This window comes from Asparagus officinalis, chromosome 1, assembly GCF_001876935.1.
Source record: "Asparagus officinalis chromosome 1, Aspof.V1, whole genome shotgun sequence".
Classification (NCBI taxonomy): domain Eukaryota; kingdom Viridiplantae; phylum Streptophyta; class Magnoliopsida; order Asparagales; family Asparagaceae; genus Asparagus; species Asparagus officinalis.
In genome coordinates, this window is record NC_033794.1 from 108,263,830 (window position 1) to 108,289,615 (window position 25,786).

The 25,786-nt window shown below is 38.4% G+C and overlaps 1 protein-coding gene across 1 annotated transcript; it reads right to left on the bottom strand.

Moving 5' to 3' along the window:
* LOC109828900 (ATP-dependent DNA helicase MER3 homolog) lies at positions 932-23,932 on the bottom strand. Its single transcript, XM_020395889.1, has 27 exons — positions 23,807-23,932; positions 23,416-23,511; positions 22,919-23,102; positions 22,373-22,534; positions 22,025-22,262; positions 21,881-21,917; positions 21,754-21,800; positions 14,231-14,268; positions 14,040-14,061; positions 13,738-13,950; positions 13,400-13,556; positions 13,241-13,292; positions 11,214-11,285; positions 10,770-10,819; positions 10,531-10,648; positions 10,377-10,440; positions 10,207-10,290; positions 5,975-6,100; positions 5,688-5,884; positions 5,432-5,608; positions 5,078-5,329; positions 4,909-4,958; positions 4,787-4,804; positions 2,517-2,599; positions 2,210-2,414; positions 1,827-1,864; positions 932-1,735 (listed from the first exon to the last, which is right to left on the bottom strand). The coding sequence occupies exons 2-27, from the start codon at positions 23,493-23,495 to the stop codon at positions 1,125-1,127; spliced, it is 3,375 nt and encodes a 1,124-aa protein (XP_020251478.1). The 5' UTR covers positions 23,496-23,511; positions 23,807-23,932; the 3' UTR covers positions 932-1,124.

The window sequence follows — 25,786 nt, forward strand, 5'->3', positions numbered from 1 at the left end:
TCTTTCCCTCTTTTTTGTTCTTTCCCTCTTTTTTGTTATGATTGATGGGAGAGTAAACAAGTAAATTTGGAGAGATTAGATCTAGCCATTACTGAAAGAAATCTTGGAAGGAGAAAACAAATTTGTGGCTCATGGGATAAATTTGGATGACAGTGGATCTTTATTTACTCCTTTACAATTAATGTAAGATTTCGATATCGTTATGATTGATGAAAGAAAGGAAGAATCAACTGGCGCAAAGAATGCATTGGGCAAGGACATTTTGGGAATTGAAGGGTGGTAAACTCTTAAAACAAGCAATTGACGTGGACCGAGACTCCAAGAGCAAGAAGAGGAGAATAATATAGCTATGATCATGACTTAATGCTTTAAATAGTAGCGGGCACCACATATTTTATCTCCCGTAATTAACTGAGTAAATGATTATACTGTTGATTGCTCATAACTTACGCATGTAAAAAAATTTAGGCCGTCTCCGTCAACAGAATGCAGTACCACTACAAGTTGGTTCACGGAAATCCACGGATTTCTCCTCCAGAATTCAAAATTACCCCAAACAAAAAATTTTGACGATATTTCCACCTACTGACCTCAAATTCAAGACATCTTACAATAAAACTTTTCTGACTTGTGTTATCCAACAAACTTTTCTCTGCAGCTGTTTCAGAGTATGATGCTTCAAAAAAAATACTAATAAGCTGGCCAACCATTTGCCATAACTTCTTACATCCTGGTTGACTAATGCATTATCACAATAACAAAACGTTCACTGATGTTTGACTGAACCAATCCCCACTTTTATATCCATCGTACAACCAAACTCAGCAACAAAGAAATCAAGAAGTGAGGTACTCCTGTGAAGTTCACACAAATTAAACCGAGCTACAACTTAATTTCAAATACTAACGTAAAGAAAGTCTAATTCATTGGATACGGACCGAGATGTCATGCACATTTTCACATAGACAAAATCAGTGGCATCCATCAACCAAAATCTTAGCGCAGTTCAAAGTTATTTACATATCATTTACAGGAACTGGCAACAAAAACTCAACAACATATGGTAGTGGATCAAAATCTGCTAAAGACTCATCAAGTGAAGCAAGACTGTCTCTTGCTCAACATCAAAGAAATGAGAAGACACTCTTAAACCCGAGGAAAGACACTTCCTTCTGATGATCTGGTGGCTTTTCTAAACAACATCGATTTTCGCCTTGCACATCAAAAGTTGGACTTGATGATTCAAATGGATATGATCTTTTGCATCCAACAGCTTGCGCATCTATTATCAAGTGACCGGAGGATTGCCATTTTTTGTCTGAGTCACCATTCACAGTGCCATTAGCTTCCGTAGAATGCACTGATGTTACAACACTTCTTGAGCTTCTGGAGACATCATCACTTTGTCTCGCTGCCTCTACTGGAGAGTTCAAAATGTCAATTACCAGGGGAGAGGAGGCTTCAGACGGTTCCGAGTCTATCAAAATAACAGCACTTCCTTTGGAAAAATCACTTTCATCAGATGTACACTGATTCTTTGATGTAAATTTTCTGGTCAGGATCAGGGGGTGATGAGAAGCATCCATGCCTCGCGAAGTCACTAGGGTTGGAAAGTTTTTAGACTTCTTCCGAATATGGTCAAATATTGTATCTGCGGCCTTAGATCTGCTTTCAGTTTCATCCAGTTCAGACACAGACTTGCTATCAATGTCTGCAGGCTCAGACGCAGACGGATCTGACAACATAACAATGCTTTCTTAAACCTCTATAGAAACACATATATGAAGACCTCAACTCCTGGCTTATATAGTAAACAGTTATATTACCTTCTCCGTTTTCTTCGTCTAGGAGGTCAAAGCTAGGCCTGTGAAGTAGTAACAGAATGGCAGTAAGATTGAAGTGGAAATAATGGAATAAGGATCTACCCAGTTGCAAAGAAATATATGTCAAAAGAGAAAAGAATATAAGGGAACGTATTATTACTGCAATAAAGGAAAATTTGATAGTTTTTCCTGACAGGAAACATTTTCACTCAATTTTTGGTGGGAGACGTGCAACTTTTTACCACATGGCATATCTATATATGATCCACAGAACATGAACGATCAGTTCTCTGGGAGAACCTGGTAATCTGGACCTTCCCTCGGAGTCCTTTTTTACGTTCTAGACAGTGAAAGACAAAATCATATGAGACTTAAGTGCCACTTACATTGATGCCAGAGCGATTTCAGAACTCTTTAAAGTAGAGTGTTTCCCAGATGTGCCCAGAGAGTTGTTGATATGATCAACTTCCCTAACAAAAATTTCTTCTGGAATAGAGTAATCTGATGCAACAACTTTATTCTGACGAGCTTGACTCCTAACGAAATTATCCTCCCACGTAATTACATGCTTTTGATGGACATCAACACCAACTTCAGCGACAACCAAAGAATAACTTAAATGAATCACTCTGGATACAATGTAATGTTTCAACACAATGAAACAAAAATGATAGTGGGGGGAACTGGTCTTACTGTACTCTTCAAAGACAAGATCTACTTTCACAGTCAACCTTCCATACTGAGGACATGATGCGAGAACTGTCACGGAATAAGGGCTGCAGATAAATTTGACATCGATAAAAGAAAGGTGGTTTGATCAGGACAAGTATAATGGAAGAAAGCAACAATAAGTCATAGTCAAACTAACCTGGAAAACAGTAGTAATTGGAAATTATTTAGTCTCAGCAAATATGATATAGCTAAAACAAACTTAATATCTGCTTATCATATGACGGAATTGTTTCACAGCTCAATGTTAATTGTTTATAGCCTTTCTTTTCCTATATATTACAACCTAGAGTAGATGGTATATGGAATGAAATGTAATTCCCAGAACCTCTAAATTAATGAGAAGATTTTTCAAATTAATTTGTAGGGTTGCCATAGAGTCCTTTCCCAGCGCACTAGAGAGACTCCGAACAGAATTATCAGAGTAATCTTAAAATTTGATGAAGTCTAATCTCAATTGCTCTAGCAAGCTTCACTGATGTCAATCTTCTTTCTTCCTCCTTCCTTGGGCCTGAGCAGAGATTCAGATTATCAATTTTACTCAACCAAGCCATGTTTAGTTGATTAATTTGGTTGATTTAATTTTATTGTTAGTTGATTAATTTGCTTCATTTAATTTCATTGTTAGTTGATTAATTTGGTTGATTTAGTTTCACTGTTAGCTGATTAAGTTGATTTATGTATTTGGACTGTTAGACGATTAATTTGATTGATTTACAAATAATACTATGTGTAGTATTAACAATTAGTAAGTTAACATATGCAATAATAGAGTAGAATATTGTTTTTTCCTATTAAATGTAATATGCCAATGATTCTTTATCATATTTCTCTCAGAAAAAGATTATTCTTTTCAATATTGGTCAAGTAGTAAGGAGTACGTGGATATTCATGTTACCTACTATTTGCTGCTGTATTCCTCTTTGAAACCTTGTCAGCTGTGGATGTTATAAGCTATATGGAATACTAATCTTCATCCTTCATCAAAAATCAAAGACCCGTCTTGTACTTGGTTCTGAAGATACATTTAATGCACGTATCCCTACCATTTTAGCCAATTATCCACTTTTCCTAGGTTTTTTTTCAGTTGGATTATATCCCTGATATTCTTGTTATATGCTAGAAACATTTTTGAATTCTCAGTCTGACTGCTGCCTATTCCTTGTATCTCAAATGTAACCCCCATATCACATAACTCCTCGAAAACAAATGCTGCATCATTTGACGGGCTCCAACTCTACTCAATGTGTCTTTTTATAAATATGGTCAATTATATGATAGACTGACTGTAATCCAACAAGGCTATCTTGGTAATCTTTGACAATTGGTGTTATCTTTTAGATTTTTGTAATTGTTTTTGTGATCACGTCATGAATAATACTCTGTTGTTATTGGAGAATAATATATTCTTCTTAAATCAGCACCAATCGCTCGTTCATGCAATCTCATTGTCAAGATATTTATTCATAACTTTGAAGTCACTAAAGCCTACACTGCTTAGACTCCACCCAGCTGAGATAATCATGGAAGAGCTTGAGGGAAGATCATCTTTCTTACAGATTCTTAAATAAACTCAAACAACAATTGGTCTGTTCTCGGTTGCAAAAACAAGAGCAAACGAATTAAAGAAGTAACTTCTGCTGTTGCTGAGCATGCTCATTTGAGTCACAAGCTAGAACCACAGTAATAACCTATAAGGAATTTTATCCCTACAAGGGAAGAGGAAGTTATCTACATTATTGTTGAGAAATGAGGATAGCCTTCCTTAAATTCAAGAAAGCAAAACATGATTGTGAATAAATCAGATGAACGAAAATAAGAGAAGACCATATTTACAAGCATGTAAACTAGTCCTTTTATGAATAACTATTTCACTACGTTGGATAAATTTTAGATTTTTTATGTGAGTTACCCTAGTTAACTGAAAATTGCAATTATTCCTGCATATTCCATCACAATGACAGTTTCATCATGACATATCCTTTAAGTGACGGCCTAAAGTTAAAGGTGGTTGACTGGTAGGCAAACTTAAGATCGTAGCCTGTTTTATGGACAGTTGGTTAAGAACATTCAACTCTACCAATAAGGTAGCATTTGCTAAATTAATGATTTGAAATTGGAGAAGAAAGAAACTCAAGCAATTCAGGAAAATGGAAACATCTGACAAATTATTTTGAATAGAAGCAGGAAACTGGAGAACATTAACTTGTATAGTATAGATTGCATATCTGTACCTGGAGAATTCTCCAGCTCTGTGGCACATAATCCAGCAAAGGTGAAATCATGAGCAGAAGCACCCAGGGTAAGAACACAGAAATTAAAGATCTTCTCAGTGGTCAAAAGAAACTTTTCTTACCTTAGTTTCTCATGGAAAAGGATCTTATTATCTTCTTCTGAACCTACTAACTGCACAAATGATTAGATGTGAAAGAGAAATTCCAATAGAAGGCAAAAGGTATGCAAGAAAAGAGAATAACATAACATTAATACACCCTGTAGTGAGGAAGGATCAAAGGTCAATATACCATGTCTGCATAATGCTGTTTACTTGGCAGAGTTGACTGTGATAACCGAGTTAATGTTATTACCAACTTTGACTTTCCTTGCCTTTTGTATTCAGCATCCTCTATTTGAATCTCTATCTTTGGAGGAAGTGATAGTAGGGATTCTTTGATATGGTTCCCGAATGGATACTTACGACCTGTTATTATTTCTATCCTTCTGGGATCAGCTTCTTCCATTGCTTTGAATGAATTAATGCCTGCTGAATGCAGTGCCTAACATGAAAATACATTCAGTTCCAGGACACTGTATTGTGCAGTTGTGCAAAGGCCAATAGTCAAGTAAATAAAAAATAATAAAATAACCAGAGAAAGGACCTTTGCAGTGACCATTCCGATGCCAGGAAGTTGTTTTAGCAAATAAAGACTATCATCCCATAGTCTCTGGTATAGAGATTTGGCAAGAAGAGTTGCGTTTAATGCTCCTTTGTAACTCTTTTTGTAGATAAAACATTTGGCAATCCTACAGCCACTCACGCAAATGGAGTTCACATCCTGTGTTAAATTTGACAATTCATTAGCTGAATTTCTAACAAGCATGCTGAACAATATCGAAAATATTAATGCAGGAGACCTGGTTGAGTGATAAATCATGAACGGAAGGATCCCCTGTCAAGCAGTCATTCACTAGTACAAATATCTTTTCCTCTCTTGTCTGGATGCGCTTTTTCCTTTTCCCCTTTTCACCAAGGACATGAAACCTCAACCGGCCTTCTTTATCCAAGTTTATGTCATTGAGAAGTTTCTTCTCATTACGTCTCAACTGAATCCCTAAATATTTTGTGTTGTGATTCATGGTCAATTGTACCTTATGACTTTTAGGAAAATCGTAAGAACTGCTTAGGGATTCAATGTACATACAAGCAATCTCCTCAGCATGGCAAACAATAAGTAATGCATCTTCCAATGTGCAACCATCAGGAGCTTTAACAATATCTTTCATTGTGCCAAATTTCATGTAAAACTTTGTCATCAATCTTCCAGGTTCTGTAAAGATGAGAAGGTGGTGTCAGCACAGAAAGGGTCCTTGGCATTTCAAGAGTATTTAGTATCCCATATAGACATATCGATAAGTAGGTAGATGAATAGATGGCTCGCTTGACAGTGACCCAGAGATCGGTACCATAGAGATTAAGTATGCATGGGAGGACACCCAAACAAAAAAACACAAACATTTTCACTTGAATACTTACAGAATTAAAGTCCATGCACTGATTGTTGCAAATGAACATCTTTTTCATAATCATATTTCAAAATTGATCTGCACATGTTGAATTTCCGTTAATGTGTTATATGTATCTAGATCATGATGAATAAACTGGAAGATTTACTCAATGGCATACCAGACATAGGGCCCCAGAAGATAACTCTATGGATCATGTTCTTAGGATCATTATGAAGATGAAGTAAAAATAGATACCTATGTGTAGAGATATGCAGGGCAAGGTTTGAAGAATCAATGAACATCCATATAGAGCAGCTATACTGTATTGGATTCTAAGGATGCCAGAGATCCAACAGAAACCAACCGATAACATCGATATTGGCTAATAACAATTAGCACATGGATATGACTAATTACATGAGGAGATCTATGGTTTAAAGTACCAAAAATTATTTGATACTGCCATGTAAGGGGGGAAAATAATCAATGTCAAAGGCGTGTGAATGATCAAAACTGCCAAAACTCACCATATCTACATCTGATATTGCTAAAAATGCTGCAACTACCGAAACCTCCTAAATTGATACTATAAATTCTCAGGTGATACTGATACAGTGATACTGATCCAAGTTTTCGAACCTTGATTGAAGTTATGTATTGAAAAAAAATTCAGCATTCCATCACTTTGAAATGAAGTCAATGAACTGAGGTCGATTTAGATTCTAGCTGGAAAAAGAAACCTCAATGCTTTTATCTAAGACTAATAAACTATTAGGAAGCTTATAGCTTGATATCATACTAGAGGCCAAACTGTCAAGTGGGTCAAGTATTCAGTTGTAATAGAGTTAACGAATTAGCTTGTATGTTAAGCAGTTAATATTTTAATATGCACGTTTGATGTGTCGTTAACAGTTCCAGTTATATATATTAAGGCTGAAGGGCCTAGAGATATGTTAAAAGATAGGTGACACGTTATGACAGCTAAGGTATCCTAAAAATGCTATCTGCAGAAGACTAGCAGATAACATAATTAAGCTAAAGTCAAAATAGCAAAGAGGAAGAGAATGATATGTTGGCCTTTTTGTTTTGATGATGTTTAACAAACAATTTACTACTAATGTTGTTTGTCTAGTGTTTGTGTTTTTGTATTTATTCTAGGCAAACAACATGTTGGAGGATGGATGGAATTGCGTCATAACGATCATATCCAATGTGGCGGAATAGCAGAGTGAAGCCATGCAATTCAAATTCAAGATCCAAGTTCAATCTTCATCCGCAAGTTTTCCAAGTCGTGCTTATTGAAGACCTTCATCAAGTTTGGGTATATTTGGCATAGGTTTATATTATGTGTGTTTAGTACTTTAAGCTCAATATCATATACACACACAGTTTATTGGTTTCAATGTATATATATAACTATATATATACATACATGTTTTGGTTTTCAAGTTTATATAAATATGAAATTACATATTTCATATTTATTGTCTTGTTTTGGTTTAGCTTTATAGATATGAAACAATAGTTATATTCATATACACTTTCTCATTTGTTTCATATTCTATTGTGTTTTAGAAAATATTGCATAGATTATGTATTTTTGTGAAAATATTGTATTCTTAGTTTTTAGACTTAACAATCACTATATACATATTTCCTTAAGTCTATAAAATCATCTTATAAAGTTTCAAAAGTTTATTTAAGTCAAAATGACAAAAACATGTGTTTTGTATTTTCATGTTCTGGACTAGTTTTGAAAAATGATGAGATTTTACAAATGTGAAGTGTAATTCCAAAAATTCTTTTTATAACATGTTCATTAACATGTTTATAAATATTTTCTAAAATTTTACATTTTTTGGAATTTATTTGCTATTGTTAAATACACTTCAAAATTATTTTTACTATTCATAACAGGCTGATAATGAGTTATCAGTCGACTGATGAAAATGTTCAGTCGACTGAAAAAAAATGTCTGGAATAACAAAAAGTTTATGTTTTTATGTTGATCGACTGACCAGTCGACTGATGAGATCATCAGTCGACTGATGAGATCATCAGTCGACTGATGAGATCATCAGTCGATTGATAAGGTCTGTCAGTCGACTGATGAGCTGGAAAACGCCTCTAACGATCAGCTCATCAGTCGACTGATGAAACCCATCAGTCGACTGATGCTGTAACAACTAGTTTTTCCATCTTGTTTCAGTTTTGGATTTTTGATCTTTTTGCCTTGTTTTCTCTTAGCTTTGGGGTTATTATATATACCCCACATATCTTTAGTTTTATTTAACAAAGAGAAAAGTTTTAAAGAGTTTTACAAGTTTGTTTAAGGGTTTTGAAAGTGTGTTTAAGAGTTTAGTTTGTGAAGAAATTTTCATAAGGGCTTGAGAAGATAATCTTTGGTGTTTGGGCATTCAACTCATCTCCCTCTCTCTCTTGTCATTATAGAAAAGTTTCCTTAATCTCAATTCTAGCTATTTATTATTTTTTATCTTAATTTCCATAAGCTAGATTTTATATTGAGTTTATAATTGTTTTACTCTTTGCTTACACAATCTTAATTTCCATAAGCTAGATTTTATATTGAGTTTATAATTGTTTTACTCTTTGCTTACACACACAACCATTGAGCTTATTGTATTTGCATACATTGTATAATTAGGTTGTGGGTTTGTGTGGCTTAGAGAGTGAGCCTACATAGAGTTCTCATCCATTGTAGAGACCAAACTTTGTTGTATTCGAGCCTAATTGTGAGATCACTTTGTAATACACTTGTACACCGAGAGAAATGTGTGGTGAGAGACGGGGTCGTCCCAAAAGGAGTGGGGTAGGTGGTAATACCTAGAGGTAGGTTATAATTCCTAACATTGAGGGAAACACGGGCTAGAGACCAACACTTAGAGGGTGTAAAGTGGGATTGTAAGAGTGTGGATTGTAAAGTTTTTGGTGAACTAGAAAACGAGTGTGAGGTGTAAACGTTATTCGGGTGAGCGTAGAGAACCCGATTGTGATAGTGGGTTTCTCCCCGGGAGTGGGGAGCGGAGACGGAGGACGGAATGTCCGAAATCCGTGATCATTTCTTGTGTGTTTGAGTTTGGCTTGTGCACTTATATTTTGTTTATCTCTATCGCAATTCTCTCATTGTTTATATTGCCCACTATCTAGTTTATTTTGTTTGTGTTTATTTCACCATTGTGTTATTTGTATATCCTTGCACATATATTGTTCATATCTCATTTGCTAGGATATATTTGTTAATAAGTTTTTATTTGGCATTAAATCGGATTAGATTAGCATAAACCCTATTCACCCCCCTCTAGGGTTTTTTCCTAGTGGCATTAGGGTGCTTTCATGATAGGTTATCAAGATAGGTGTCATGACACTTAAGTAGCATCAGGACTCGAGTGATAACTAGTTCATGCTCTTTAGGTCATTGTTCCTAAACTAGATAGTCCCTTATGAGATCTTACTATTACTCTCAACAATGGATACTTATAATTGATTAAATACTGAGCTTCTCTAATCCTTGTTGAGAAAAACCTTCACTGGATCTTAGAAGCATTGCAAAATGTATGTGGATATTGATGACCGTGCGCACAATTTCATTTCTTTTCTCCATAGTCCTTGAGAAGCACCATGTATCATACAGCAAACTGGAAATCTAAATCGTAATTTTTTGCTAGGAATAGTTTCTGTTGTATTGCAAGTCTCTTCACAGCTTAAGACAGAACAGCATCTTCACAAACTCTTGATATGGAGCTGCTATCGAGGTTTGTAAATGTACATGCCAATGAGTCACAATATACAGGAGTGATCGAAAGAAGGCATTGCATAATTTTGGAGCATGGATGAGTATTTCAGGAATCAAGAGAAACAATCTAATTTCATAATTTGCTTTGAATGTAAGATTTGTAATAGAATATACCTAATGGCTTTAACAGGAAGCCATCATCATCTGTCCAGATCATTCCATTTTCTGATAGCTCATTAATTTTCCTAACACATATTTCTGACAAAAAAAAAGCACAGGGGCAATGAAATCTAGTGTTGTCACATAGTGACGATGGAAAGAGAGGTGCAATTTGGATACAGTACCTCGCATGTGCTTTTCTAGGAGTTCACAAGGAATTCCTCTTTTTATTCCATAGTTTTCAGGATTCTGTTTACACATTTAACCGTGCAAGTAAGTAACAATACCTACACATATTTATTCAGGAAGCGATAAGATATCATAATGATCATTGCATGCCTTTTTTATCCGCACATACAAGTACGAACACTTCAGCCATTCAATTGCCAAGCTTATGTCAGATACCGTAAGCTGAACAATCTCAGCATTTAGATGCTCCATTGCAGATGACAACAACCTATAGGTAATACAATATTCACTACGAAGTTGTATGGATGATCGCCACAATACTGTGTGACAAAAAAATATTGACAGGGTAGAAAGTAGATCACTTGATTCCAAAATAAAGACGCACTTACTGAGATTCAACCATTTCACAACCATTTAAGAGATTTTCATACAAATGAATCTGCAATAGGAAAAACCATCAGTCCATGAAATTTTGTTACAGAACAAAATAAAAACGAAATCTATTTTGACATTTTAGAGCTACCTCAACCAAGTTGCTTGTGTCCAAGAAGCATCCTTTGGGAAGTATTATGTTTGATTGGGAGAAAAAAAATCATTTGAAGTATAATGCTTTGTGCCAAAGGTTTACTGCATACCTTTTAGATCTGAGATACTATCTAATATCAAATGCACTTTCCCTTTTTACTAAAGGCTTATCCAAAAATGAATTGTTGTGCAGGGGGATATATGTGTTTGTTTAAGGGAGGACTCATGGGGACCGGCTTAACCAAATATTCCCAATAAAAACATTCCATAGACAAGTAAATTATGGAGACTGGAAATAACGTGATTACTGTTTCTCTTCTCGTCATTATAATGACTGTCCCAGTATCATCAAATGGTGGCCGACCAGCTCTCCCACACATCTGCAAATCCTCGACCATTTAGTCATAGTAAGCTTTCAAGGAAACAACAAGATAAAGTGATCAAAAGGTTTCATCATATTTGGATATCACTGTAAATTTCAGACCATAAACTGTAGCGAGATAGATAATTAACAACTTAAGTTAAATTCCAGTATCATCAAATGGTGGCCGAGATAAAGTGAGCAACAAATTCAACAAATCCTCGAGCATTTAGTCATAGTAAGGTTTCAAGGAAACAACAGCATAAGGTGATCAACAGGTTTCATCATATTTGGATATCACTGTAAATTTCAGTAACATAAAATGTAGAAAGATAGATAATTAACAACTGAAGTTAAATCAACATTACTGATGAGGTAAAGGAAATAATGAAAGTGCATTCCAAACTGGCGCAAGATAAAAGAATTCATGAGAGGAGAATTTGTTGAATGATTGCTGTATTTCCTGTAGAGTTTTGTTAGCATTGACCCTTGAAGGAGCCAATGCTATAGGTAACACATCATACATATGTTCCTATGCTAGTTAAACTCCATAAATATACTTCGTCACATATTTAGTTCTATTTCTTTCCTTGAACTCCGTTGTAACCTCCCTATGAATATTATATTGAGCTTTTTCTAAATCAGTGAAAATTATATATCATTATTCTCCTGTTCAAATCTTTTCATCGATTGTTCTGGTGAGCAGACAGCTTCAATAGATCTCCCTGGCACGACAATTGATTTTCTTAAAGAGAGATTTTTTTTTTCATTAGTCTTTGCTAAATCACTTTTTCTCTAAAATTTTCTTGTACGGTTCATAAGCTTGATTCCTAGATGGTCACTTACAGCTTGATATATTTCCAAAGGTGCTAACTGCATGTCCACTGGCAGGTCTTTCCTTAAACTTCTTGAATAACTTATTATTCTTATGCTAGTTAAACTCCATCTTAAATATACCTAGTCATATATTTAGTTTTATTTCTTTCCTTAAACTCTGATGTAACCTCCCGACCAATATTATCTTGAGGTTTTTCTAAATCAGTGAAAATTATATATCATTATTCTCCTGCTCAAATATTTTCATCAGTTGTTCTGGTGAACAGACTGCTTCTATAGATCTCCCTAGCAGGACAATTGATTTTCTTAAAGAGGCAATTTTTTCATTAGTCTTTGCTAAATCAATTTTTCTCTAAAATTTTCTTCCATGGTTCATAAGCTTGATTCCTAGATGATCACTGACAGCTTGATATATTTCCAATATTTCCAAAGCTACTAATTGCATGTCCATTGGTAGGTCTTTTCTTAAAACATCTTGAATAACTTGGTAACTTGGTTAGCTGTAATACTTGTTTCTACTTTCTAGTAAGAATATCACCAAACTCTATGAATGTCCCTATTTTAATTCTTCTTAAAACAAACTTCACTGATCATAGCATTTACAGTTCTTACAGTGAACCAAAGCACTTACGATAAATTCAACCTTGTATGCATCTGTTAGCTTAGCTTCTTATTTTCTTCTTCCCTCTTTTTTTTTAATAGAGAGTCTCTTATACAACAGTTTTATATAGTAATGTGGCCTGAGTGTGTTCAACTGTATCCTGGTTCCTCAAAGACAAAGACAAAGACAAGGCAAAGTATAATTCCTCCAGCCTATGGATACAATAACTCCATTTTCTTCAATTTATTCTTCTCCTTTTGCTAGGTCTCTTCAATTTACACTCTCAAGTCATTTAAATATACCCCATCTCTAACACAAACATGTAATGTAATTTAAATGCGCCATTTTCTGTGCACGCTATTTTAACCATAAAAATTTGTATGTCTAATACACCAACCAAGCAATTTAATCCATTTTTGTGTATGATAACTGCTTCTTCATATATAACCATCAAAAGAAATAGATATGCACTTAGGAATTAACTTTTCTAACGGATACACCAGAAAGAATATGTAAGAGTAAGCAAAATAATATACCTGCAGTACCATTGACCGCTCATATTCCAAGTACATCCCTTTCTCCTTATTACTGTAAAAGATACAAACTCATAAACCCATACGGATTTTACAGTAGTTATAGCTATAAACATTCAAGAATAACTGAAATAGCCTTGAGTATAACAAGACCAAACATACAAATATTGTGTAGATTTGATCACAACTGTGTGTGCCGGTAGGTTGATCCCATGTGCAAGAGTGTTTGTGGTGCAGAGGATCTGAATCTCCCCCTTAAGGAAAAGACCCTCGATAAGGTTCCGATCCTTTAAAGAAAGCCCACCGTTATGATAACCAACTGAAAAACAAGGATAAGGATAAAGAGGAAAGATAAAATTAGTAAAACAAATGACTGAACATACCCTCACTCGGAGACATGTCACCAATCTCACGAGACAGTGGATAGCATCAAACAGAAGCACAGAAGTAAGATTTTTACGATTTTGAAATGGATGGATTTATTAAAGATGAGCCCATACCACCATACAAGATGCACGATTGATTTTGCTTGTCGCTGCAAGAAAAAGACGCTTCCTTTAGTTTCTCCTGTTGTTGTTTAGATTTTATAAACGGATTAGAGTATCCAAGATTCGCTGCAATCTGAGAAAGGTGTTGAGCTGCCTCTTGTGCTCCTTTTCTGGTTGAACAGAAAACTAGAGCAGATTTTCCTTTTGAATACTGCATGAGAATATCTGTCAACCATTTCTATGTTATAGCGATACACAGAAACAAAATATTTATCAAACTGAAATAACATAAGTAAAAGGTTATCCATTTTTACCAAATATGAAAGCTTGAAGGCGCTGCATAATGAAACAACAAATGTCAGTGATATCCATCAAGACAATGTGCAACCTTCCATTTTAAGAAAAATGAGACAGTGAGTGTGATATGCACCTGCATGAAACATGGCAATTGAGAATTAAATATTCCATCTTATGCACAGCACATATTAAAGTAGCAGCCAATTACCTTTTCAAATAAAAAGTCATTCTTCGCTGGAGCATAGCCTGTAATAATTAAACATAGGTCAGAATGGTTATAGTAAAGTTCATTCTTCGTTATAGAAGAATGGAAAAGGGCATGCAGATGCCACTTGTTATTTTTGAGGATGGTTGTTAGAGTAATGTCAATGCGACAATAATAAAATCCATTACCCCTTCACAAAACTTAAAGATAGATAATTATCTCAGACAGCAATAATAAGAAGGAAAAGCAGAAGAAGCGCGAAGAGGTAGAACATCTATGATTGTTGAAGACAAGTGTAGAGTCTCCTTTATCACAAGCTTACTATAAACCGAATGGGCAAGTGACATTGCAAATCAGATCTATTTTAGTCACTGGAGAAACAAATCTCAGTGTGTCAACTTCACACAGAACTTTCTGATATAATTCCTAGCTTCCAAGAGCTATTTTTGTCCAGATATGCTGATTGGAACTGCCTTCTTCACTAACTGATGAAAACTTGGATTGCAAAATACAAAATAAAGTTCCTGAAGGTATCAAATATGAAAAAGAACATAGTATGTACAATTATTAACTTTTGTGAACATGTCTGAGTAGTTACTGTTAGTATATAACCCTCAACCTTCAGTGTAACTTCAGAGTTTTGGTGCGGTGGGAGAGTCCTTTGACTTGGTACCAGAGAAAATCATGTTCAAATCTCACTAACCATGAATTAAAGTGGATTAAAAAATAACCACCTTGTTAGGTTGAGGGTGGATACCAACCTACGACGGCGGGGGAGCTCCGACGAGCTCCAGGAAGACGCAGGCGAGCGCTGGCGAAGTCGACGGCGAAACCCCAGGCGAGTTCGAGCCCCGCAGTCGAAGACGCGACCCTCGAGCGAGACGCGACCCTCGAGCGAGACGCGACCTTCGAACGCGTACCTGACCCTCGCGTTGCTCAAGCACGAAGAACGCGACCCTCGGCATTTGTCGACTCCGACCATCGCGTCTGCCTCCCACCTCCGCGTCCGAGCGGATCGCTGGCGACAGGCTGTCGCCAGCCTGTCCAAATCCCGCCTATTTAAACCCTATAGGTCAGAATGGTTATAGTAAAGTTCATTCTTCGTTATAGAAGAATGGAAAAGGGCATGCAGATGCCACTTGTTATTTTTGAGGATGGTTGTTAGAGTAATGTCAATGCGACAATAATAAAATCCATTACCCCTTCACAAAACTTAAAGATAGATAATTATCTCAGACAGCAATAATAAGAAGGAAAAGCAGAAGAAGCGCGAAGAGGTAGAACATCTATGATTGTTGAAGACAAGTGTAGAGTCTCCTTTATCACAAGCTTACTATAAACCGAATGGGCAAGTGACATTGCAAATCAGATCTATTTTAGTCACTGGAGAAACAAATCTCAGTGTGTCAACTTCACACAGAACTTTCTGATATAATTCCTAGCTTCCAAGAGCTATTTTTGTCCAGATATGCTGATTGGAACTGCCTTCTTCACTAACTGATGAAAACTTGGATTGCAAAATACAAAATAAAGTTCCTGAAGGTATCAAATATGAAAAAGAACATAGTATGTACAATTATTAACTTTTGTGAACATGTCTGAGTAGTTACTGTTAGTATATAACCCTCAACCTTCAGTGTAACTTCAGAGTTTTGGTGCGGTGGGAGAGTCCTTTGACTTGGTACCAGAGAAAATCATGTTCAAATCTCACTAACCATGAATTAAAGTGGATTAAAAAATAACCACCTTGTTAGGTTGAGGGTGGATACCAACCTACGACGGCGGGGGAGCTCCGACGAGCTCCAGGAAGACGCAGGCGAGCGCTGGCGAAGTCGACGGCGAAACCCCAGGCGAGTTCGAGCCCCGCAGTCGAAGACGCGACCCTCGAGCGAGACGCGACCCTCGAGCGAGACGCGACCTTCGAACGCGCACCTGACCCTCGCGTTGCTCAAGCACGAAGAACGCGACCCTCGGCATTTGTCGACTCCGACCATCGCGTCTGCCTCCCACCTCCGCGTCCGAGCGGATCGCTGGCGACAGGCTGTCGCCAGCCTGTCCAAATCCCGCCTATTTAAACCCCCGATGCCCTAGGGTTTTGTGTGCCGAAAACTTCTCCTCCCCGACATTCTCTCTGGCGGCGGAAGAAATCAACGCAGCAGCGTTCTAAAGCCCTAAAATCACAACAGTGATTTTCTAATTAATCCCCAGTTTTTCAACGGTGGTTGAGGGGGTATTTAAGGAGAGAGAGAGAAAAGAGAAGTGGGGTTTTATTGTGGACATTCACTTATTCTCAAGTGATAAATTGAAAGGGTTTATTCCCTTTAATCATTAACACTGTTGCTACAGTGTTCATCTGAGAAATCCCAGTTTAGGGATTTGCTCCTAAATTTGTAATTTCTTGTTTGATTAAATAAGAAATTTTCTGTGTGGCTCCCGAGGACGTAGGCAGTTGCCGAACCTCGTTAAACTTGGTGTATTGTTCTCTATTCTGCGTTTCCGTTGCATTAGGGGTTTCAGCGTTAAATTCCCAACAACTGGTATCAGAGCGTGAAACGATCTAGAGAAAGTCAGATTCAAGTGGGAGCCATGGCCGCAGATGAAGGGAAAATAAGACTTGAGAAATTTGATGGAACAGATTTTGGATTCTGGAAAATACAGATAGAGGATTATCTGTATCAGAAAAATCTGTATCAACCACTATCGGGGAAGAAGCCGGATTCTATGAAGGAAGAAGAATGGAATCTTCTAGATAGACAAGCCCTCGGAGTTATCAGATTGACGTTGACTCGCAATGTTGCGTTCAACATAGCGAAGGAGAAGACCACGGCAGGTCTTATGGCAGCACTCTCAAACATGTATGAGAAGCCATCAGCCGCGAACAAAGTTCATTTGATGCGGCGGTTATTCAATCTGAAAAATGGCGGAAGGCGCGTCAGCAGCACAACACCTCAATGAACTTAATACGGTTACAACCCAATTGAGTTCAGTTAAGATTGAGTTTGATGAGGAAGTTCGGGCGTTGATACTTTTGTCTTCCCGGGAAAGAAAAAGTTGAAGTTCGGCGACGTTCGTGATTTGGTTCTCAGTGAGGAGATCCGACGGCGAGAGACTGGTGAAGCTACAACCTCTTCAGTATTGCATACAGAGTCAAAAGGTAGAAATTCAACCAGAGGAAACGGACGAGGAAAATCAAACTTCAGAGGTAGATCAAAGGACAGAAGGTCCAAATCAAGGAATCCAAGCAACAGCTCGAAGGCTATCGAGTGTTGGAATTGTGGAAAGACCGGGCATTACAAGAATCAGTGCAAGAGCGCACAGAAGGAGAAGGAAGCGAAGGCAGAGGTGAATGTCACCTCCACTTCAGGAGGAGACGACGCATTGATATGCTCTTTGGAGAGCAAGGAGGAATCTTGGGTGTTAGATTCAGGAGCGTCGTTCCATGCTACCTCTCAGAAAGAATTCTTCAAGAAGTATACCCCCGGAAATCTTGGATACGTATATCTTGGTGATGATCAACCATGTGCTATTGTGGGCAAAGGAGTGGTGAAAATTAAGTTGAACGGGTCAGTATGGGAGCTGAAGGATGTCAGGCATATTCCCGACCTGAGAAAGAATTTAATATCCGTAGGCCAGTTGGCTGGCGAAGGATATACCACGACCTTCCATGGAGATGATTGGAAGATCTCAAAGGGCACAATGACGATTGCCCGAGGCAGGAAGACTGGTACCCTATATATGACAGCAGGTGCACGTTGTTCGATCTCAGTTGCAGCAGGCAATGAGACTTCAAAGCTGTGGCACCAGAGACTCGGTCATATGAGTGAAAAGGGGATGAAAATCATGCACACAAAGGGAAAACTCCCAGGACTGCAGTCAGTGGAGATGGATATGTGTGAAGAATGTATACTTGGAAAGCAGAAGAGAGTCAGCTTTCAGACAAGTGGCAGAACCCCCAGGAAGCAGAAGCTAGAGCTCGTTCACTCAGATGTTTGGGGACCAACTACCACCGCGTCCATTGATGGAAAACACTACTTCGTGACTTTTATCGATGATCACTCTCGGAAAGTATGGGTCTACTTTCTGAAGCATAAGTCAGAAGTATTTGAAGCTTTCAGGAGATGGAAAGCTATGGTCGAGAATGAGACCGGTCTGAAAATAAAGAAGCTCAGGACCGACAATGGCGGTGAATATGAAGACACCGGATTCAAGAAGTTCTGCTATGAGCACGGGATCAGAATGGAGAGAACCGTGCCAGGCACGCCTCAGCAAAATGGTGTAGCTGAGCGAATGAACCGAACGTTGACGGAGAGAGCCAGAAGCATTCGAGTACAATCAGGCCTAACGAAGTAGTTCTGGGCAGAAGCGGTCAACACAGCAGCTTACTTGATCAATCGAGGTCCATCGGTTCCATTGGAGCACAGAATACCAGAGGAGGTATGGTGCGGAAAGGAGGTAAAACTCTCACATCTTAAAGTTTTCAGTTGTGTAGCTTACGTGCATATTAGTGATCAAGGCAGGAATAAGCTTGATCCCAAGTCAAAGAAATGTACTTTCATCGGCTATGGTGAAGATGAGTTCGGCTACCGCATTTGGGACAACGAAAACAAGAAAGTGATCAGGAGCAGAGATGTGATATTCAACGAGAAGGTGATGTACAAGGACATGCACAAGACAGATAACTCAGAGAGCGAGTCAATATTTATAGATGCAGATGATGTCCCGAGTAACCTCTCGGAAGAACCCAATGCAGAGGGTCCTCAGTAAGAAGAGTTTGTTGGACAAGATGGTGCGCAGGAGCCCGACGCACCAGCTCCGATATTAAGAAGATCTTCTCGTCCTCCTGTACCCAACAGGAGATACATGAACTATCTGTTATTGACAGATGGTGGGGAGCCTGAAAGTTTTGATGAAGCTTGTCAGTGTGGAGATGCGAGCAAGTGGGAGCTTGCAATGAAAGATGAGATGAAGTCTCTCATCTCAAACCAGACGTGGGAACTAGCTGAGTTACCCACGGGTAAAAAGGCACTCCACAACAAATGGGTGTACCGGGTGAAAGAGGAGCAGGACGGTTCCAGAAGATATAAAGCCCGACTAGTTGTCAAAGGTTTCCAGCAGAAGGAAGGAATTGACTACACCGATATTTTCGCTCCCGTGGTGAAGCTAAATACTATCAGGACCGTGATGAGTATTGTAGCAATTGAAGATCTTCATCTCGAGCAGTTAGACGTGAAGACGGCGTTTCTTCACGGAGATCTAGAAGAGGAGATATACATGCACCAGCCAGAAGGTTTCTCAGAAGAAAAGAAGAAGAACCTGGTGTGCAGACTCAAGAAGAGGTTGTATGGTCTGAAACAAGCCCCAAGGCAGTGGTACAAGAAGTTTGACGGCTTTATGCAGAAGGAAGGTTTCCAGAAGTGCAACGCCGACCACTGTTGCTATTTCAAAAGATATCAGTCCAGCTATATCATCCTACTGCTGTATGTTGATGATATGTTGGTTGCAGGAGCAGATATGAAAGATATCAAGAGTTTGAAACAGTAGCTGTCAAAGGAGTTTGACAGAAGGACTTGGGTCCAGCGAAGAAGATCCTTGGAATGCAAATCACGAGAGATAAGAAGAGAGGTCTCTTGCAGTTATCTCAGACGGAGTACATCAACCGTGTTTTGCAGAGATTCAACATGGGCGACGCCAAGCCTGTGAGCCCCCCTTTGTTTAGCCATTTCCGTCTATCGAAGGATCAGTCTCCTCAGTCAGAAGAAGAGAAAGAGAGTATGGCTCAGGTTCCTTACGCCTCAGCTATCGGAAGCTTGATGTACGCAATGGTCTGTACGAGACCAGACATTGGCCATGCAGTGGGAGTGGTCAGCCGGTTTATGTCGAATCCAGGAAAAGCTCATTGGGAAGCGGTCAAGTGGATTCTGAGATATCTACGAGGCACCACACAGAAGTGTTTGCACTTTGGTAAGGGAGAGGTAGAAGTGCAAGGGTACGTAGATGCAGACTTCGTCTACGAGGCACAACACAGAAGTGTTTGCACTTTGGTAAGGGAGAGGTAGAAGTGCAAGGGTACGTAGATGCAGACTTCGGCGGTGAAGTCGATCACCGAAGAAGCACCACCGGCTATGTATTCACCGTTGGAACTACAGCTGTTAGTTGGATGTCACAGGTACAGAAGATCGTTACCCTATCCACTACAGAAGCTGAGTATGTTGCAGTGACTGAAGCCAGTAAAGAGATGATATGGCTTCAGGGTTTGTTGACAGAGCTGGGATTCAAACAGGAGAAGAATGTTTTGCACAGTGATAGCCAGAGTGCGATACACTTGGCGAAAAATTCAGCATTTCATTCTAGAACGAAGCATATTGCGCTTCGGTATCACTTCATCAGATCCCTGTTGGAAGATGACGTGTTGAAACTGGAAAAGATTCCAGGAAGTAAGAATCCAGCAGACATGTTAACAAAGACGGTGACAGTTCAGAAACTGGAGTTGTGCGCAACTTCAGTTGGCCTTCATGCATAAGATGATGAGGGCGGAGCCACACAGGAGAGGAGCTTGATGAGATAGCCCGTTGACGGCGGTTTGATCTCCAAGTGGGAGATTGTTAGAAAGGGGTGTAGATCAAACCTCAATTCCGGCGAGGAGCTCCGGCGAAGCTCCGACGAGCTTGAGAACCACGAACGCGACCCTCGGCATTTGTCGACTCCGACCATCGCGTCTGCCTCCCACCTCCGCGTCCGAGCGGATCGCTGGCGACAGGCTGTCGCCAGCCTGTCCAAATCCCGCCTATTTAAACCCCCGATGCCCTAGGGTTTTGTGTGCCGAAAACTTCTCCTCCCCGACATTCTCTCTGGCGGCGGAAGAAATCAACGCAGCAGCGTTCTAAAGCCCTAAAATCACAGCAGTGATTTTCTAATTAATCCCCAGTTTTTCAACGGTGGTTGAGGGGGTATTTAAGGAGAGAGAGAGAGAGAAAAGAGAAGTGGGGTTTTATTGTGGACATTCACTTATTCTCAAGTGATAAATTGAAAGGGGTTTATTCCCTTTAATCATTAACACTGTTGCTACAGTGTTCATCTGAGAAATCCAAGTTTAGGGATTTGCTCCTAAATTTGTAATTTCTTGTTTGATTAAATAAGAAATTATCTGTGTGGCTCCCGAGGACGTAGGCAGTTGCCGAACCTCGTTAAACTTGGTGTATTGTTCTCTATTCTGCGTTTCCGTTGCATTAGGGGTTTCAGCGTTAAATTCCCAACACACCTAGCCTCAACCTGCAGGGGCATGTTAGAGTATAAATTTATAAATTATAACTCTCAGCGCCAGCATAACTTTGGAGTTTCATGGAGGTGGAACCGCAGAAGAGTCCTTTGACAGCTACAACTTGTTAGATTTTGACTTTTGACACCTCGTAGCACCAGTGGGCATGACTTTAAAAACTATATAGTTTCCACCGAGTAACCTCTCTTGCTGCAATCTTAGTCTCACCTATGTAAATTAAGACACAAAGAAAGAGTCTGAAAATACATACCAAAAACTTTTGTTGTCAACTTGACTGGCCTCATCTCTTCACCAAATCTGCAATTTATATGAATAATGTGTGAATAAAACTGAAAGACCAAAGCAATCTTTCCTCTAAAGGTTTATTTGCAAATTACCTTTTAATCCCTTGGGGTGGGACCAGAAGCCATTCCGCTAAAGCAATCAACAGGTTGAAAATTTATTATCCTTCTATTACAACTTGAATGTTCTTACTTTTTAGATGCTTTCCAAGCAACAGATATTATAGAAATTTAATGTACCTAGGTCATCAATATTTGGAATTGTAGCGGAAACGGCAAGAAAGCGAACACTTGCCAAAGGACAAGAGCTCATCTGTTTGCTCTGAGAAAGCATTTTTATTCTGCTAACCACTGCCTCTAAAGCAGCTCCACGTGGGTCATTTAGCAGGTGAACTTCATCAATGAGTATAAGTGCAATATCGCTAAAGAAGCTCAAGCCACCATCCCTTACGCCATGACGGGTCATAGAATCAAACTTCTGCAAGAATTTTAAGTCCAGGCAAAGCATGAAAACAAGTGAATTGTAGGAAAGTGATAATTATGCAATTTATAAAATATGTTCCGAAAACAAGGAATGTTTTCTTTTACCTCAGGAGTACTTAAGATGATATCTGCTTCCAGTATGTTTTTTGTATTAGAAAATTCACTGTCACCTGTCATCTCTAAGCAGCCAATTCCCAATGAACCAAGCTTCATGTCCCAGTCACGGAGCTTTTCCTGTACCAAGGCCTTTGATGGAGCTATGTAGATCTTTCTTGCATGTGATTGATGGTAAATGAAGAGAATCAATATCCAGAAGCAATGATCTAACTTATCCAAATTATAAGCAGTAACATTGCACTCGTTTATACAGTTCGCTTGTGTGATTATGTAAAAGAAGCAAGTACAATAATGAGAAACTTCATAGATTTTTAATAGAGAAGTCAACAATGCTTTTCAAAACACTCTTTTCAGAAGGTAACAAACTCAGGAAAGATGTTTGTCATGGCCTATTCGAACACTGGCATATTAATATAGAACCTTCGTACACTAGGTTTAGCATCTTATATAAACAAACAATTTTATTACATTCTTCCCGTATTTTTAATGTTAAAGAAATATCATACTTTGCACATAAGCTAGAAGGTAACATACTGTTTTCAGGATTCCTTTCATATGATTGAATTTTCCCTCCCTGGAAAGAAACCTTGAGAGAAGTCTCAGAATGCAGAGCTCAAAAAGCACTGTTTTACCGCTGCTAGTTGGAGCTGACACAACCATGTTTATGTCGGAAAGGAAACATCCAGCAAAGCATTCACTCTGCAAGGAATTAAAATACCTGGAAGACAAATACAAACAATCACGATTCCAGATGAAGTTCACGAAAATAAGCATCACCCACGTAATTACCGTTGTTTTACTCGAAGATCCTTATCGAGGTTATATGAGATAGTGAACAAGAATTTCTAAATTATCTCGAAATATTCTCATTCAACACATGCACTGAGATATTAAAAATCCACGAAGAAGTGCCATATTAAGTTAAACTAAAATAAGCTGAATAATTAAGCGTGAGGTTCAATAACCATAGCAAAAAAGGAAACAAAATTATGTCCCAAAATTGACATGAATGAACTCGGTGTTCATACAACCTGAAAGAAAACACAGAGCGGAAAGCTGCGGGCAATTCTGCTACAGATTTCAGTGAATATGAATCCACAAATGATGCCATTCTTTCCGAGCACAACCTAATCACAAAAATAGAAACAAAAAAAAATTTAAACTACTGTGCAAGAAATAGTATGATATGCAAAAATTAACCGAGAGAAAAGCCCTAACTTAAGAATTTTCCCCAATTCAAACAATCCTCGGCAAATTACAGCTAGATTCAAAGAAAAATTACAACAACAGGCCTTGATCTTCAAATATCGTTCACAATTGGAGAGATTCGCACAGAAATAACAAGCATCGAACTCTAAGGAACTCTTCCGAGCTTATATAATCAACAAAAACGAGAATAAAACTCTCGATTTCGAGATGTACCTGAGCTCAAAACGTCCTTCAAACTCTCCGATCTAGTTTAGGGTTTTCTTCACTAGAAGAGCGTTTAAAATTCGAAGCAAACTTTTGTGATCAAGAGAGAGAGAGATGTAGAAGAATTTTGATTTGAGGAAGGAGAGTCTTTACCTTTGGCGGGTCCGTTGTGGTGTTCTGCAGGAACAATGTAACGATGTCAGGCAAGGCGGGCAATCTATTAGGACAAATTTTCAAAACCACCCCTTTTGCGATTTTATTCCCAAAAAACGACATCTTTCCTCTTTATTTGTAAAAACCGACCTGGTTTCAGCCTCAGCGCTGAAACCAGGTCGGTTTTTACAAAAAAAGTTCCGAAACTTCACGGGAGTTCAACTCCCGTGGAGTTTAGCAGCTTAATTAAATAGCTGTTAAACTTCACGGGAGTTGAACTCCCGTGAAGTTTTTTAGTTACAGCTTAATTAAATAGCTGTTAAACTTCACGGGAGTTGAACTCCCGTGAAGTTTTTTAGTTAAAAAAAAAAGTTGAGCTGTGGAACTTCACAGGAGTTGAACTCCCATGAAGTTTAGCATCTTAATTAAATGATTGCTAAACTTCACGGGAGTTCAACTCCCGTGAAGTTTCGGAACTTTTTTTGTAAAAACCGACCTGGTTTCAGTCCTGAGGCTGAAACCAGGTCGGTTTTTACAAATAAGTGGGAAATGGGTCGTTTTTTGGGAATAAAATCGCAAAAGGGGTGGTTTTGAAAATTTGTCCCAATCTATTACTGCTGGCCGTGTTAGAGGTTACCGTTAACAAACGGTGGTAGGCCTTTGCCTTCGTTTGGCCTTTTTCTGGAGGTGCGGTCTATTCGGGGGTTAGACGTTACCGTTAATAAACGGTGGAAGGCTTTTGCCTCCTTTTGGCCTTTTCTGGAGGTGCGGTCTATTCGGGGGCTGTTTGGTCCGGGGATTTGCATCCTCCTGCATGTGACCGATTTTAAAAAGTTCACATTCAAAAGCTTATTTGTTTTTTGATTAAAAAAAAAGCTTACTTGTCCGTAATGAATATTAAAGATGTTATGAAACTAATGAAGTAGAGAAAGAAAAGGTAAACGGAAGTAGAGAGAAATTTTATTTCATTCGTTCTTCATAGCTATCTCAAAGTGAGGTAGGAATACTTCTATTTATATACAAATTAAGATAATGATACATGAAATCATATTAATCACTTATTCATGAACTTAGTCTTTTAAGAACATGCATTGTGTTGTTCTAGGAAGAAGATTAATGTACTAGAAGAATATCAACTTCTTGGGAAACTAAATGGACATCCACATTACTGTTAGACCCTAGAGGGGAGGTGATTAGGGTCTTATGCTAATCTAATCTGATTTAATACCAATTAAAACTAATTAACAAATTATTCTTGTAAGAGATATATACAATATGTTTCAAGCAAGAATAAGCAATATGAACAAAAAATAATATCCTAGCAATGAGATATATAGTGAAATATATGCAAGGATATATAAACTAACACAAGGGTAAAATAAACAAAGCAAACACACAATATGATCACGGAGTTCGGACCTTCCGTCCTACGTCTCCGCTCCCCACTCCCGGGGAGAAATCCACTATCACAACTGGGTTTTCTACGTTTACCCGAATAACGTTTACACCTCACACTCGATTTTCTAGCTAACCGAAAACTTTGCAATCAACACTCTTGCAATCTCACTCTACACCCTCTCAAGTGTTGGTCACAGACGTGTCTCCCTCAAGTGTTAGAAATTACAACCTCTCTCTAGGTATGTTACCTATCCCACTCCTCTTGGGACGATCGCCGACTCACACCACGCACTTCTCTCGGTGTACAAGTATATTACAAAGTGATCTCACAGATTAAGCATGAATACAACAATAGTTGTTCTCTACAATAGATGAGAACTCAATTAAGCACAACTCAATATTACAATCTCTCACAACCCCAATTATACTATATATGTA

What these genes read in the sequence shown, in the direction of transcription:
- LOC109828900 (XM_020395889.1), bottom strand. Translation starts at nt 23,495, where the DNA reads ATGGCATCATTTGTGGATTCATATTCACTGAAATCTGTAGCAGAATTG. An exon ending in TGAAAGGAATCCTGAAAACA is followed by an intron (nt 22,535 to 22,918) that starts GTATGTTACCTT and finishes CATGCAAGAAAG; the next exon opens with ATCTACATAGCTCCATCAAA. An exon ending in TCTTGTCTTTGAAGAGTACA is followed by an intron (nt 2,415 to 2,516) that starts GTAAGACCAGTT and finishes TTGTCGCTGAAG; the next exon opens with TTGGTGTTGATGTCCATCAA.